This window comes from Carassius gibelio, chromosome B2 (assembly GCF_023724105.1).
Source record: "Carassius gibelio isolate Cgi1373 ecotype wild population from Czech Republic chromosome B2, carGib1.2-hapl.c, whole genome shotgun sequence".
Taxonomy (NCBI): domain Eukaryota; kingdom Metazoa; phylum Chordata; class Actinopteri; order Cypriniformes; family Cyprinidae; genus Carassius; species Carassius gibelio.
In genome coordinates, this window is record NC_068397.1 from 1,442,594 (window position 1) to 1,459,836 (window position 17,243).

At 44.1% G+C, this 17,243-nt stretch overlaps 1 protein-coding gene and 1 long non-coding RNA gene across 2 annotated transcripts in view; one reads left to right on the forward strand and one right to left on the reverse strand.

Annotated features, from left to right (window-relative positions):
* Nucleotides 1-1,282: 1,282 nt before the first annotated feature.
* On the reverse strand, nucleotides 1,283-12,933 carry LOC127950442 (tripartite motif-containing protein 16-like). Its single transcript, XM_052547500.1, has 6 exons — nucleotides 12,291-12,933; nucleotides 10,255-10,350; nucleotides 9,942-10,175; nucleotides 3,590-3,749; nucleotides 3,402-3,449; nucleotides 1,283-3,175 (listed from the first exon to the last, which is right to left on the reverse strand). Exons 1-6 carry the CDS (start codon nucleotides 12,861-12,863, stop codon nucleotides 2,634-2,636), a joined length of 1,653 nt encoding a protein of 550 aa, XP_052403460.1. The 5' UTR covers nucleotides 12,864-12,933; the 3' UTR covers nucleotides 1,283-2,633.
* LOC127950469 (uncharacterized) overlaps nucleotides 12,355-17,243 on the forward strand; it is a 92,643-nt gene continuing 87,754 nt past the window's right edge. Inside the window, exon 1 of the long non-coding RNA XR_008152470.1 lies at nucleotides 12,355-12,500. This is a non-coding gene — a long non-coding RNA (uncharacterized LOC127950469). The remainder of the gene's footprint in view (nucleotides 12,501-17,243) is intronic.

The following is a 17,243-nucleotide window of genomic DNA, read 5'->3' on the forward strand; positions in this document are numbered from 1 at the left end:
CAGTGTCGCTGGACCTGCAGCCATCATGGGCAGTGGTGCTGGGCTGGTGGCCATTCTGGGCAGCGGCGCTGGGCCGGCGGCCATTCTGTGCAGTGGCTCTGGGCTGGCAGCCATCTTGTGCTGTGCCGTTGGGCTGGCGTCCATCTTGCCTAATGGCGCTGGGCTGGCGGCCATCTTGTGCAGTGGCGCGGGACTTGTGGCCATCATGGGTAGTGGCGCTGGCTCGGCAGACATGCGCTTCCTCTCCCTTCTCCATCCGCCATGGTGAGACGGCGGCTCTGATCCGTCCCACACGAGTCGAAGGGGGGCCATGATGGAGAGCGATAATGAACCTCCTCTCGACCACTCACTCCTCGGCGACCTCCCCTGGTCCCGCGAAAACATGACCCTGTTTTCGGTTCCCTCAAACCGACTCCTTCTCTCCCGCTCGGTGGCTGGGAAAGAAACATCAACAGACATACCGCTGGATTTCTTGTGTGACGGAGTGCTTCTGTCATGATCGGGACACAGGAAAACACAGGGAGAGAGAGATCCAAGTGCAGGTATGTCTTTTATTGGGGTAATCCAAGTCGTTATCCAGTCCAGGCAGGGGTCAAAACCAGAGTAGCAATCCAAACATGAACTAACACAAAACAATCAGGCAAGGACCGGACTAGAAGTAGCGTGAAAACTACAAGGACTCTGTGACACATACTAAAACAGAGGGTATAAATACACAGGCAAATGAAAATGCTAATGGGGAATTGGCTGAGTGCAATGATTAATGACCAGTGACAGCTGATTGCAATGAGGAGACAGAGATCGTGGGGAATGTAATTCAGGAAGTGACAGACACCGTGGGGAAGGAGGACATCTAGTGGTTACCCAGGGAACACAAACCAGACACTGTGGCAACATCCATGTCAGTATTTCCCTTTTGAAAATAAGATAGATCACAAAAGTAATTAGAGTTTTTAGTTTGCAGATTTTTTACATTTCTTTTGGACCTGAGGAAGAGAACTGGAAACATGGTGAAAAAAAAAAATCTTATTGGTTTTTGACTTATTAATAATACTGTAAAAGGGATAATAACAGTGTTAATGAAGTATTATTAATATAACATATTAATATTTTAACTTTATCTCACAGGGGAAACTATTAAGCTGAACTATTATTGTAATCAAATGTCATTTTTATAATAATTCATAGGATTTTATGTGTGGCCTGATAAAATCATTTCTATTATCATGGTTTGTGAGGTTGAAAATAATGCTGCGCACACATACCAAACATTCAGGAGGACTCAAACTTGTCGTGGACCCTGCCACATGACTTTTATTAATAAAATAGCTTAGATACTGAATTTCTACATTATATTCATCAGCAATAAGGGGGTAATATCACTATTTAAGTAACTTAAGTACAAACTTACGTTTGTATAGAGACACATGGATGCAGGATCACACACACACACACTTCTCTCTCTCTGAAATGCCCCCTCCATAGGACAATGCGAGCGTGGCTATGATTGATAAGTAATCATTGAGTTTGCGTCACCTATGTGGGGAAGGCTGAACAAATGATCTCTGCGAACTGACAGAATGCAATAGTGAACTCAGAAAAAGAAAGTAGTCGTCGATGAAAGGAGACTTGGGTTTTTTAATGTGACTGAGAAATCCCACCAGTCTATTTTACAGTTTAAGTCGGAAGTGGGCAAGAGGGAAAGAAGTGAAAAAAGACTAACATCCACACCTGCTAATATTTGCACTCGGTTCTGAGCCACTTGGGGAGTATCTGAGGCAGTGTCGTATGGTGGGGCGGGAATTGGTGTAGTGGCGAAGAGCAAGTATTGTGATTTAACTTGGAGGAAAGAGCTGAAGGGAACTTGGGGCAGTGCTGTGTTTGACAGTGCAGCCAAGCGCTTGCTTGGGCTGTGGGCCCAGAACTGACAGTGGCTGGCAGAGGGGCTGTGATTAACAGATGAGTTGACCTAGCTATTGCTAGAATCTTTGGGGTTTAGAGTTGGGTTAGACTCGGGAGAGAAGTTAGATTTGTGTACAAGTCATATAATAGGCTGGACATCGGATTTGGTCAGCCCTTGTCTCAGGCTCAACATGCTCCACTTCCCTATGGGCGGATTCGTTGTCCTGGCCGAGCGGTAGGAGGACACTGTTGAGTCACTTGGGGTTCTCGACGGAGGTGGTGAGGGTATGCTTAGGCATCTTGGGATGTGAATGGCTGCTCGAGCCGTACAGCACCCGTGAGATGGGGCCTGGGGCTTGATTGCGGTGCTACACGGGGGAGTAATAGTCCTAGGGCTGGCTGGTTGTGGTGATGTGACCTGAGGAGAGTCTGTATCATATCGTAGAGGGGGTTTGTCTTTGAGACACAGTAGCAGACGCGCGAACCAAAATGCTGATAATGGATAGAGGTAAGTCAGCTGTATACTTTATACATATTGGTGTTGATTAACTGAAGTGCACTCCACTTATGTTAACTAGGCTAAGTAGTGATGCACTCTTCCCGAACTTTGTTAATAAAAACATAATGTAGTGAAAATATATGAAGAGATTCTATCACTTCTCACTGTTACAGATTTATCATGCAGCTCGAGGCATTATGTGTAGAATCTCTCGTCAGTCTATTCTGCTTCATCAACACAGTTTCACTGATCCAGGCCAAAGAATAAACAATCCACTATTAAACCCAAACCCAGGATAGATCGGCTGAGTGAATGTGGTCTGGACTGTGTGGATGAGGCTCATTGTGTTTCTGGAGACGCTGTAGAAGGACAGAGTTCCTGCACTGTGATCCACGTACACTCCTATTCTACTGCTGATGGACTCTAGAGGGAGAACAGTCTCTTTGTTATTGTGTATGAATGAGTAACTGTCAGGAGAACAGATCAAACACCAGGATTGATCATTAGATCCAAACAAACATTCATTACCCCGTCCCTTCCTGCTGATGCTCTTATATGACACTGATAAACGCAAATAATCTCCACTCCACTGCAGCTCCCAGTAACAGCGTCCACACACACTCTCTCTACACAACAACTGCTGAAAATAATCAAATCTGTCTTGATGATCAGGATACGACTGAACTGTTTTAGTGGTAGTAATCACTCTGTTGTTCTCAGACAGACGGAGGTATTTATTCACTGTGTTCAGATCCAGAGTGAGCAGATGGGAATCTGATGGAGATAAAACACATACAAATCAGAAATGATGACTCTGTTTGATCTTTTTTATGTATCTGAACTCTTCATGTTCAGTGTATCATCAGTGTCTCAGTACAGAAGAACAGATATCTGTGAACATCATCATTTACATCATCAGTTATAAAACTCTTCTTTCACCATCTACAGGAAGAACATGAACACTCAGATAGTTTTTCTGCTGGTTTTCTTACTGGCTTACATTGTAGGAAGTCCTTCCTGGTCCAGTGATCAATGTTGGTGAATGTGGCTGTGGAAATAAACAGACATGAACAGTGTGATTCTCATGATCCTGTATCTATTCCTAAGACAATTCTTATATGAAGTTCTCCCTGATATGAGATGATGATGGACTTGTTTCTAAGAGTAGATAAATCTCCAGGACTTTACCTCTGTCTGAGATCTTCTTGAGCTCCTCTTTGCAGAAATTGTCCAGTTTGTCTCTCAGCTGATGGACAGATTTTCTCAGATCATCAAAAGAGATGAGAGAACTGAAGATATCATCATTTACGTCTGTGGATTCCGGAGGTGCTGAGAGAGACTGGAAACTCTACAGAAAACAGAAATCAAAGTCATCAGCTCCACACTTCACTCAGTAACCTGCAGGAACATCAGATATGTCTTCACTGATTTTTAGGCCCAATCCCACAGCCGTTCCCCTTTCGCCAACCCCTCCATTTTGCACGTTCACGTGAAGGGGTAGGGATGTCTCAATTCTCTTTTGGTTGGAGGGGCAGGGGAAGGGCTAGACAGCCATTCAAACAAAGATTTTTCGGGACCACACTTCAAACAAAGGGGTATGAAATAACTTGGCAACATGGCTGCCTAATCGAATAAAAAGATACATTAATGTAAGCTTTTTTTTGCAATAATAAAGATGTGGTCCCACTTTATATTAAGTGTCCCTGATATCTGTGTACTTGCATTGTAACTTAATGTGAACATATTAAGTAACCACAGTTTAAGTACACATTGGAACATAGTATCTACAGCTGTAATGTTTGTGTAACTACACATATGTAAAAACAAACACAATGGTATGGGTAAGTACAAATATGTAAGGAAACATTAGTAACAACATTTTTTGGTAACGAAAGTACAAATATGTTACAGGACTAACAGAACTTTTCTGATATTGGTATTACTGGTATTACAGTCGTGCACCAACTCCAACTCGAAATCCAACTCCTCCCACTTTACAAATACCTAAATCTATCCATCTCCACCCTCTGGATCCTATTCCCACCCCTAAACCTACCCATCTCCCCCCTTTGGATCCTATTCCCACCCCTAAACCTACCCATCTCCACCCTCTGGATCCTATTCCCACCCCTAAACCTACCCATCTCCACCCCCTATATCAAATGGTTCCAATTACTCTTATATTGTTGGTACAAAATGGAGTAAGATAGAAACTTAGTATGGACAAGTGCCTCTTGGGCCCTTTCTTCTAGAAAATTCCGTAAAAGAAACTTGTTATTTTTCAACATTTCAGCGGCAACAGCACCATCTTCCTCAACATCAATGTGAAGAAAGTCCTGTTCAAACTGTCTCATCTTACTCCCTTGAATGCTTTTATTGAAGGCAGTATAATTCTGACAAAAAAGTTTAACTTGCACCTTGCCAAAAAAAACTTGCTCTCCTAAAAAAGTGTAAAAGAGTTCACAAAATATTGAACTTGTAAAAGTTTGCTACTAAATTTCTAAATAAAGTACTTAGTAGTGCTATGTGCAGTGGCAACCTCAACAGACATATAAAAGGGATCAGATAAGGGAGTAGGAGAAATACAACCATTAAAAAATTTAGCTCTGACATTTTTCTGCACATAAATTATATCAAGCCTGGCTCCATATACCATATCAGAATTAACTTAAACCCAAGTATACAGTTTAGTTTGGGGGAAAGTCTCTAAGTATCCACAAGGTTATGATAATTTATCAATGTTTTAAGTACATCTGCAGATTGACTGTGGGGCTCCTCATGGTTCCTATCTAATGTGTGATCTATGGTACAATTAAAATCCCCAGTAAAAACAATCATCCTATCTTGAGAAATGTCACTAAGAGCAACTATTTTCTGAAAAAATTTGTTCATTCTGAACCGTTATTGGCAGCATAAATATTTAAAAGTGAAAAGTTAGAGCCGTGAATAGTAACATCAACACACATTCGACCCGGAACTAATTCAAAAACACTTAATGGTAATCCTTTATATTTAGGCCCGAGAAGGATCACAACACCGGCACTGACATTACAACCATGACTCAGAATGACCTGTCCCTGTACACTTACAGAAAAGAAAAACATGGGGAACAGGCACCAGAATGTAAACACAAAACAGGGAGACCAGGAGGGAGGAGGACCGGAGGAGGTTCAGGGGGAGGCTAACAGAGGGGAACAGGGACAGGATTGAACACACAAAACAAAAAACAAACAACAACATGAAGCCCCTCCAGGGCGGAGCAGAAGACCACCACGTCCGTGAGGTGGAGACTGGAGTCCCCCAGGGCAGAGCAGAAGACCACCAAAACTGTGTGGTCAGGGCGGAAGCCCCCCAGGGTGGAGTAGAAGACCACCACGTCCTTGTGGTCGATGCCAGAGTCCCCCAGGGCGGAGCGGAAGACCACCACATCCTTGTGGTCGACGTCGGAGTCCCCCAGGGCGGAGCAGAAGACCACCACAACCGTGTGGTCCGGGCAGAAGCCTCCCAGGGTGGAGCAGAAGACCACCACGTCCTTGTGGTCGATGCCGGATTCCCCCAGGGCGGAGCAGAAGACCACCACACCCCTGTGGTTGAGGCAAGAGTCCCCCAGGGCGGAGCAGAAGACCACCACAACCATGTGGTCAAGGCGGAAGCCCTCCAGGGCGGATCAGACCTCCGTGCGGCCAGACCAGCGGAACGACAAAGCTCTGGTAATCCCCTGGTGTTCTTACCAGCGAGCATCTTGTGCTGTAGCGCTTGACCGGTGGCCAATTTGGGCATTGGCGCTGGGTTAGCGTCCATCTTGTACTGTGGCGCTGGGCTGACAGCCATCTTGTGCTGTGGCGCTGGACTGGCGGCCATCTTGTGCTGTGGCTCTGGACCAGTGGCCATCTTGGGCATTGGCGCTGGGTTAGCGGCCATCTTGTGCTGTGGTACTGGGCTGGCAGCCATCTTGGGTTGTGGTGCTGGATCGGTGGCCAGCTTGGGCATTGGCGCTGGGTTAGCGGCCATCTTGTGCTGTGGTACTGGGCTGGCGACCACCCGGTGCTGTGGCCCTGGGCTGGCGGCCATCTTGGGCCATCTTGCAGCCATGACGTGAACCGTCTTGGGAATCTCTAGGATCTAGGATGCGGCCATCATGGGCAGTGGTGCTGGCTTTCTCCTTCTGCCATGGTGAGACGGCGGCTCTGGTCCCTCCCACATGAACCCCGAGTCGAAGGGGGGCCATGGTGGAGAGCGATGCTGAGCTTCCTCTCGCCCACCTCCTCTTCGGCGACCTCCCCTGGTCCCGCGTAACACGACCAGGTGGGTTCCCTCAAACTGATTGCTTCTCTCCCGCTCGGTGGCTGGGGAAGAAGCGTCAACGACATACCGCTGGATCTCAGGGTGACGGAGTCCTTCTGTCACGTTCGGCGATACAGGAAACACAGGAGAGATCCAAGTGCAGGTAAGCGGTTTATTGAGGGGCAATCCAAAAGGGTAAACAGTTCAGGCAGGGTCAAAACCAGAATATCCAATAAACATGAAAAACAAAACAAGAACACTCTGGATCCTATTCCCACCCCTAAACCTACCCATCTCCCCCCTTTGGATCCTATTCCCACCCCTAAACCTACCCATCTCCACCCTCTGGATCCTATTCCCACCCCTAAACCTACCCATCTCCACCCCCTATATCAAATGGTTCCAATTACTCTTATATTGTTGGTACAAAATGGAGTAAGATAGAAACTTAGTATGGACAAGTGCCTCTTGGGCCCTTTCTTCTAGAAAATTCCGTAAAAGAAACTTGTTATTTTTCAACATTTCAGCGGCAACAGCACCATCTTCCTCAACATCAATGTGAAGAAAGTCCTGTTCAAACTGTCTCATCTTACTCCCTTGAATGCTTTTATTGAAGGCAGTATAATTCTGACAAAAAAGTTTAACTTGCACCTTGCCAAAAAAAACTTGCTCTCCTAAAAAAGTGTAAAAGAGTTCACAAAATATTGAACTTGTAAAAGTTTGCTACTAAATTTCTAAATAAAGTACTTAGTAGTGCTATGTGCAGTGGCAACCTCAACAGACATATAAAAGGGATCAGATAAGGGAGTAGGAGAAATACAACCATTAAAAAATTTAGCCCTGACATTTTTCTGCACATAAATTATATCAAGCCTGGCTCCATATACCATATCAGAATTAACTTAAACCCAAGTATACAGTTTAGTTTGGGGGAAAGTCTCTAAGTATCCACAAGGTTATGATAATTTATCAATGTTTTAAGTACATCTGCAGATTGACTGTGGGGCTCCTCATGGTTCCTATCTAATGTGTGATCTATGGTACAATTAAAATCCCCAGTAAAAACAATCATCCTATCTTGAGAAATGTCACTAAGAGCAACTATTTTCTGAAAAAATTTGTTCATTCTGAACCGTTATTGGCAGCATAAATATTTAAAAGTGAAAAGTTAGAGCCGTGAATAGTAACATCAACACACATTCGACCCGGAACTAATTCAAAAACACTTAATGGTAATCCTTTATATTTAGGCCCGAGAAGGATCACAACACCGGCACTGACATTACAACCATGACTCAGAATGACCTGTCCCTGTACACTTACAGAAAAGAAAAACATGGGGAACAGGCACCAGAATGTAAACACAAAACAGGGAGACCAGGATGGAGGAGGACCGGAGGAGGTTCAGGGGGAGGCTAACAGAGGGGAACAGGGACAGGATTGAACACACAAAACAAAAAACAAACAACAACATGAAGCCCCTCCAGGGCGGAGCAGAAGACCACCACGTCCGTGAGGTGGAGACTGGAGTCCCCCAGGGCAGAGCAGAAGACCACCAAAACTGTGTGGTCAGGGCGGAAGCCCCCCAGGGTGGAGTAGAAGACCACCACGTCCTTGTGGTCGATGCCAGAGTCCCCCAGGGCGGAGCGGAAGACCACCACATCCTTGTGGTCGACGTCGGAGTCCCCCAGGGCGGAGCAGAAGACCACCACAACCGTGTGGTCCGGGCAGAAGCCTCCCAGGGTGGAGCAGAAGACCACCACGTCCTTGTGGTCGATGCCGGATTCCCCCAGGGCGGAGCAGAAGACCACCACACCCCTGTGGTTGAGGCAAGAGTCCCCCAGGGCGGAGCAGAAGACCACCACAACCATGTGGTCAAGGCGGAAGCCCTCCAGGGCGGATCAGACCTCCGTGCGGCCAGACCAGCGGAACGACAAAGCTCTGGTAATCCCCTGGTGTTCTTACCAGCGAGCATCTTGTGCTGTAGCGCTTGACCGGTGGCCAATTTGGGCATTGGCGCTGGGTTAGCGTCCATCTTGTACTGTGGCGCTGGGCTGACAGCCATCTTGTGCTGTGGCGCTGGACTGGCGGCCATCTTGTGCTGTGGCTCTGGACCAGTGGCCATCTTGGGCATTGGCGCTGGGTTAGCGGCCATCTTGTGCTGTGGTACTGGGCTGGCAGCCATCTTGGGTTGTGGTGCTGGATCGGTGGCCAGCTTGGGCATTGGCGCTGGGTTAGCGGCCATCTTGTGCTGTGGTACTGGGCTGGCGACCACCCGGTGCTGTGGCCCTGGGCTGGCGGCCATCTTGGGCCATCTTGCAGCCATGACGTGAACCGTCTTGGGAATCTCTAGGATCTAGGATGCGGCCATCATGGGCAGTGGTGCTGGCTTTCTCCTTCTGCCATGGTGAGACGGCGGCTCTGGTCCCTCCCACATGAACCCCGAGTCGAAGGGGGGCCATGGTGGAGAGCGATGATGAGCTTCCTCTCGCCCACCTCCTCTTCGGCGACCTCCCCTGGTCCCGCGTAACACGACCAGGTGGGTTCCCTCAAACTGATTGCTTCTCTCCCGCTCGGTGGCTGGGGAAGAAGCGTCAACGACATACCGCTGGATCTCAGGGTGACGGAGTCCTTCTGTCACGTTCGGCGATACAGGAAACACAGGAGAGATCCAAGTGCAGGTAAGCGGTTTATTGAGGGGCAATCCAAAAGGGTAAACAGTTCAGGCAGGGTCAAAACCAGAATATCCAATAAACATGAAAAACAAAACAAGAACACACGGTAAGAGGAGACTATGAATAGTATCACACATAAGACAAGGACTCCGTGACACAGACTCAGACAGACCGGGTATAAATACACAGAAGGATGATGAGGGAACAATTAACTCAAACAAGGAGGAAGGTGACCAAATAAGGGAACAGGAACTGATAAGGTGACAGACACCGTGGAAAAGGAGGACACCTAGTGGAAACCCAGGGAACACAACCCAGACACTGTGACACATAGTTACAGATTGTAGTATTTGCCACTTACTCTCTACTGTTTGTGAACTTTCTAGGAATCAATTTGGATGATAAAACATCTGCTAAGAACATAAATGTCCATCTAATAACTCAAGCACATCAATGGAGTCTCATTGTAGAGTTGAGTAGATTTGATCAGGAGAAACAGCTCAAAGGTATGATTAGATCGACCATTATAGATATCTTTCACTCAGGTCCACTATGATCCTGTTCTTCTAGATGTGTGTTACCTGCAGGAACTGGATGTGATCCTGTGTGTGTGAAAGCTGCTCCAGCTCAGCGTCTCTCCTCCTCAGATCATTGATCTCCTGCTCCAGTCGCTCCAGTCGTTCTTCAGCTGGACTCACTGCAGTCTTTTCCTGATCTCTGATCAGTCGTACCAGCTCAGAGCGGCTTCTCTCAATGGAGCGGATGAGCTCAGTAAAGATCCTCTCACTGTCCTCCACTGCTGTCTGTGCAGAGCGCTGTTAGGACACACAGTGATTCAGCTTCAGTGAGTCTGAACTGAGACGGAGACAAACTTCTCTTCTTCTCCAGACTCACCTTATGAGACTCCACAGTCTCTCTCAGCTGCTGGAGATCTTTCTCTCTCTGCTGGATTCTCTGCTGGAGCGTCTTCTGTGTCTCCTTCAGCTGCTTCTGCAGGACATACAGATGATAGTCAATCTCAAAGAAAATGGTTCTAGATTAAAACTCCAGAAGAATTGATCTAACATTTACCACCATCATACATTAATTAACATGAAGGTTAAGGCCTTTTTCACACAGTAAGTGTAATTTTAAACTTTCATAAAAGTGAAACACAGACGTAGAGCTTCACACTGATTTCTGTGTTCTGTGTTATTAAGCTGCAGCTTTAGAAAGAAAATAAATGACTAAAGTGAAGCTAAAAATGGCTAAAAGCTGTTGTTCATTTCTGCTGTGGTGAACAGTGTGAATGCTGTAAGCTGTTAATATGGTGCTGATATAAACCAGAGATGTATAGTAACGAAGTAGAACTAGTTCACTACTGTACTTAAGTACTAAAAGGCGGTATCTGTACTTTACTAGAGTATTATTTTTTTCTCCTACTTCCACTTTTACTTCAGTACATATTTTCGCTGAGTTTAATACTTTTACTCCGATATTTTTTTATGTGCTGCATCGTTACTCGTTACAATTATAAAAATGTACGAATCATTCCATTACAAATCCACATTACCACTGCCAGAACTGTAGATGGCAGATTTGATGAAGCTGGCACATCATTGAACGAATCAAGCGATACGCGTGCTGACTGAACTGCTGTGAAGAGAGAGATTAACACCGAGCCGAGCCAGATAATGACTCGTTCACGAGTCAAGAAGAACCGGTTGCATCGGTTCTCGGGATCACAAGTAGTTCTTTCTGACAGTTCGATTCAATAAAACAGTTGAAGAAAACAGTTCACCGATTCTTTTGCGCTCGACGTAATGGCGTCATTGGCGTTGACTGCAAGCCTCCAAGCCTTCGGTTTACCTGGGCTCATAACATTAACACAGAATTCAGTTCACGAATCGGACGCGTCTGACAGAAACGGTTCTTGACTCGTGAACGAGTCAGTCTGTTGTTCGTTATCTGGCTCGGCTCGGTGTTCATCTTCAGTTCTCTATTCACATCAGTTCAGTCAGTGCACTGTGTGAGTAAATTAATTACTCCGGGATATTGGTTTGTTTGAACTCAGAGGGAGTGTCAGACACATTAAAAAAGTTAACAGCTTAAGTCATTTGTGGATTAATGCGTATTGGAGACGCGAACCGTTTAAAACGATTCAGTTCGATTTGGTGAACTGGTTCAAAAAGATCCGGTTACATCGAATGATTCGTTCGCGAACCGGATATCAAAAACTGCTTTGTTTTTAATTGTTTTACAACAGAAACGGAAGAGAAGACAATGCTGAATAAAGTCGTAGTTTTTGCTATTTTTGGACCAAAATGTATTTTTGATGCATCAAAATATTCTAACGGACCCTCTGATGTCACACTACTTTGATGATGTTTTTCTTACCTTTCTGGACATGGACAGTATACAGTACACACAGTTTCAATGGAGGGACTGAGAGCTCTCGGACTAAATCTAAAATATCTTAAACCCTGGTCTTACGTGTTTGAAACAACATGAGGGTAAGTTATTAATGACATAATTTTGCTAATTGGGCGAACTAACCCTGTAACCGTTTTTTGTTTACAAAAAGTTAGTCAAAGGAATTGATTGTCCTTAAGGTTAATCATTTGAAATAGTAAAAACAATATGTTCAAACTTTTGACTACTTTCTTTAATAGCTACATAACACAATGCTTCTACTTTTACTTTCAGTACTTGAGTAGTAAATTTTAAAATAGACTACTTGCAATGCTTAAGTACAAAAAATGTTGAATACTTTAGTACTTCTACTTAAGTGTGGTGCTTAAAGAGCACTTCAACTTCTACTCAAGTCACTTTTTTGATAGAGCACTTGTACTTTTACTCAAGTATAGGTCTCTAGTACTTTATACATCTCTGATATAAACACATGTGAAACGAGTGTCAGCAATATGTCATCATTGTCTAGTGTTAAATACCTGTTTCTCTGTCCTCTGTGCTGCAGCTGATACAGTGTAGTGGTTTTTATGTTCATCCATTGTACACAGCACACATATAAACTTCTGATCACTGTGACAGAAAACCTCGAGGATCTTCTCATGTTTCTGGCAGATCATCTCCTGCAGTCGTCCAGTGGCTTCAATCAAACTGTGTCTCTTTCCTTTAAACCAACTCTCATGTTGTTCAAGGTGATTCTGACAGTAAGACTCCAGACACACCAGACAGGACTTGACGGCTCTGTATTTTCTTCCAGTACAGACGTCACACTCCACATCTCCAGCTCCAGCAGGAACCACACTTTGAAGTTTAGTCTTCTTCAGTTTCTCCATCATTTCAGCAAACACCACGTTCTTAAATAAAGCAGGTCTTGGACTGAAGGTCTGTCTGCACTGAGGACAGCTGTAGACTCTCTTCTCATCCTCTTCATCCCAGCAGTCAGTAATACAGCTCATACAGTAACTGTGTCCACACTGGATGGTCACTGGATCCTTCAGGAGATCCAGACACACTGAACACAAGAATTCATCCTGAGAAAATCTGGCTTCTGCCATTTTACTGCAGAAATACAGAGTCACAAACACACAACAGCTCAGCTACACTTTCACTTTCTCTTTCCCTGAACTCATGAGATTCCTGTTTCCTGGTTCTGTGTTTGAGAGACGTGTGTAAAACAGCTTCCTCATTCCTGAGTTTAGTTTCGACACATCTCTTAACACACACACACACACACACACACACACACACACACACATTTACTGTTATAACCTGGGCTCAGTGAAGAAACACACAAATGACACAAAATTGCTGATCAAAATCAGGTTTATTAGATTACAAAAGGAAAAACAAAAAGGTGACTGTGATGAACAGGAAAAGAGAGAGAGAATGAGCTTGTGTCCAGCAGGGGCAGTTCTAGGATTTCCTCCTTTTCATACAAACATAAATAAAATAATAAATAAATAATACAAAAATGAACCCTATTTTACAGTGCTTATGAAAACTAAATTACTGTATGGATAATTACCTAAGTTAAAAGCAGTCAGTGAATCTGTTTTTTTTTTTTTTCATTAAAATTATGAGCCTAATAGGCTAGAAGAAATGCTTGAATCCATTATTCTAACACACATCCAATATTTTCGTAACTCTCTATGTTTATTGTTTAGGATAATAAAGGTTCCCGGTTTTCTCCTCTGCCGTAGTTCTCCCTCATCGTTCTTGTTAGCATTATCCGGGTCATCTGTGCCTTTTTTTCTCCAGTGTATTTAAATTGTGTATTTTTTCCCTTGATTACTCACTCGGGTTTTGAGTCTGTGCCTTGTGTTTCCTGCCTGGTCTCACTAAAGCCTCCCTAGCTACCCCAAGTAAGGTATCCTGAGCTTCTTTCTTTGGTTGTAATTGTTCTTTGGTTTTGTGTTCTCTCCTCATGAAGTTTTTATTTTCTCATGTAGTTTTTGCATTGTTTTTGCTGTAGTTAATACCTCAATCTGAGAAGAACTTATGATGTATTTTCCTTGCAAAGATGTTTAAAAATAAATCTACATTTCCTAGGAAACTGCCTTAAGTGTTTTGTTTGGGTCCAATATTACCACTCCTGTGGCTCAGTGGTAGATAGTGCCATGAAGCTGTTCTGAGTCATCAGGAGGAGCTAATGATCAAACACTCTCAACTCCTGGCCAATGTGATCGGTATCATCCGCCAGCTCTTTGAACTGCTCCCGGCGGCTTCACTTTCCTCTGCTTCACCCCCAAGTGGCAACAGGTCTACTTTAGTTGCAGAGCCTTGATTACCACCTCCTAAGCCCTTTGCTGGGGATCCTAGTTCCTGCCAAGGTTTCCTCTGCATTTCCCAATGCTCCCTGATCTTTGAGCTCCAGCCCTCAAGTTTTCCCACAGACCACTCCAAGATTGCTTACATATTTATCCCTCTCTCAGACACTGCTTACTCTTAATCAAGGCTCCCACAGCACCACAGATTTTGCCATCAAGTTTCGGTCCATCATGGCAGAAAGCTGATGGAATGATGAGGTGATGATGATATGCTTTCAGGGAGGGCTGCCTGAGCCCTTTCCCGATGAGTTAGCCACTTGCTAAAAGAGCGGAGGGTGGCTCGCCGCAAGGCATCTCAGTCCCAAGTTCCTGTGAGCAGGTCTGTGTCTCCAGTTCATATTACACGGCTCTTGAACAGCCCCATGATTATCCGGAGGACATGCATTTGGGTCATTCCAGGGTTTCTCCCTCATGCAACATTCCCTCTACTGCCACTTTTGCTACCCTTGTTCTGAGCTCTCTGTAAACAGTTCTCCCCACCCAGCTACAGGATGGCTGTGATGGAGAAAATTAGAGCTCCTGCTACTAATGCCATCCTAGCTGTTCCAGTCACTCCATTCTGAGAAGGTCACCAGCATCTGATCCAGGCCATGATCAGTTCTGGCACTGCAGGCGACTTCCTGGCTCTATCCTTGGCTATCTTGGGATCCCTACCCAACTTCTTCCAAATCCCTTGGTAGTTACATCATTGAATGGCAAACCTCTGGAACTGGACAGAGTAACAGAGGCCACTCAGTCCCTTTGACTTACCACCCATCAACACTAGCAGGAGGAGACTATCTGATTGACTCCTCCCGAACATCCTGTTATCCCGGGCCACCCCTGGCTGCGCAGAAATAATCACTCGATCGACTGTTCCGTTGGCACTATTCTGAGCTGGGGTTCCACTTGCCATCTCTCCTGCCTGATTCCCTCAGCCCCTAGTTCAGAGTTTCAAGAATCTGTTGACCAGTCTCGAGTCCCCAGTTCCTATAATTAGTTAAAGGCAGTGTTCAGCAAGTCCTGGGCCACCTCCTTACCACCTCACCACCCCTACGATTGTGCCATTGAACTATTCCCTGTATCCTTCCCTCCCAGGGGTAGGATCTTCTCCTTGTCCTCCCCCAAGCACACATCAATGGATACCTACATTAAGGAATCCCTGGAAGCTGGGATCATCCATGCCTAGACTTCCCCGGCTGGGGCAGGCTGCTTCTTTGTTGGGAAATTAGGCCATATATTGATTACTGTGGTCTCAACAAATGTACAGTTCGGAATCGATACTCTGTTTCTTTCATGGCCACTGCTTTCAAGCCACTACAAGGGCCTTCCATTTTTAATAAATTAGATTTACGCAACACTTACCATCTCGTGCGGATCCAACATGGAGATGAATTGAAGACGGCCTTCAACACCCCCACAGGCCAATGTGACTAATTGTCCTTTACTTACACTCTTTTAGAGTAAAACACAAATTAAGATATTTCATAATGAAACCTGAAAGTTTCCTTCCCTCCAGTGACAGTCCATGTAACCAAAAGTTAGAAGGTTCAGAAAGGTCATGAAGGTCGGTTGCAACAGTTGCACTGCTCCATCCGTGTCTGGTGTAGACACAGTGAAAGTCTTATGAGTTTGGAACAACATGGTGAGTAAACAACAGATTTTTCATTTTTTTCACAACCAAATCGCAAGTCTCTGTGTCCACCTACGTATACAAACAAAAAAGAAGAAAAAAAATTCAGCCAAGAAGGGCTGCTTTTTCCTTTACTTGCAGAGTTCATCACTTTCTCCAAAGTGTTTTTTCCTGCTATGAGAAAAATTATTGAAATTAGATACAGTATGCAAACAAATCAATCAATATCTTAAATAACAAGAGCACAAATTTTATTAAACCGTCTCACTTCATAATAAGTATATTAAAGAACCTCACCTCAAACATGTATGTGTTCCTTTGGAATTGACCTGGTATTGGCTGGTGTGGATCTGTAATATAACTTTACAGATGGAAAAATCTCTCAGACATAATTGATAAAGTACAGCAGATATAAACTGGCCTTAAGAAAAATCAGCACTTACAGTGGTCCTGTGACACGATTACATCTCCAAACTGTTGGGAAAAGTCATTATAAACATCTTTCCTAAACAAAAGACAATGATAGACATCAACATCTGGATTAAAGGAAAATAAAAGCTTACACAAGCATACAGTAACAAAAATTGACATTTTGAGCAAGCAACAGGAGTCAGGACCAGTAAATGCAACAGAACAAAGATACAAATAAGCTTGACATAATGAGAAATACTACTAAATAATCATCATAAATAAGTTAAAAATCTCTTTACGTTATTTAACAGATGTATTTTTCTTTTGCTGTTTGATTAATGACAGGGACAGCAGGAAAGCTGCTTTAACTTTAAAACCGAATACATGGATCCAATATATTGACTTAAATCTAATTTACTCCCCAAATTTTACATTCTTTTAAGTTATAAGTCACTGTGTTATGTTAAAGCGACATACTGTATTTTGTGTATATATTCGACTATTTAAATGGCAGAAGACAATGCTGACACGTGGGTTTCGTGCAAGTGCTTCGGGTGCACGAGCACAGAAAGCCGTTGTGCGATTAACAATTTCAGTTCTGTTTCACTGCTAATGGCACTTTTAAAATATCAAGCTCTTCATTTTTTTTTGATCACTCTAACGTGTCCATTTTTTTGATCACTCTAACGTTTTTTTGATCACTCTAACGTGTCAGTAACTTTATGCAATGTGCCTAATGAAAGATGCGCGGGTGTACATGTAAATATGACAAAACACACCCGTTAAACAGTTAACTTAGTCAAAATCATCATATAACATTACATATTTATCATCTGTTGTAACAGTTCATTAAAGCATATTCGTATAATTACCGGTATTGTGGAACTGTGTGTCAGCTGCAGTCTGGACGCGAGGAAAACAAGATAGCCGTCGATCAGAAAATTCTCAAACCTAACCTCGATGGCCTCAGTGATTACATGGTTTTCACTGAATGCAAAATTATTGATTTGATGTGTAGTAAATAGTTTAAATGAAACCAACAAAACTTTTTTTAAAAAAGTTTTATTGCCAATTAAGTAAATAAT

Excerpts from the sequence above, each read along its gene's own strand:
- LOC127950442 (XM_052547500.1), bottom strand. The coding sequence starts at position 12,863 with ATGGCAGAAGCCAGATTTTCTCAGGATGAATTCTTGTGTTCAGTGTGT. Across the intron at positions 10,176-10,254 it reads AGACTGTGGAGTCTCATAAG|CGCTCTGCACAGACAGCAGT; the intron begins GTGAGTCTGGAG and ends GTGTCCTAACAG. Across the intron at positions 3,176-3,401 it reads CAGGAAGGACTTCCTACAAT|ATTCCCATCTGCTCACTCTG; the intron begins GTAAGCCAGTAA and ends TATCTCCATCAG.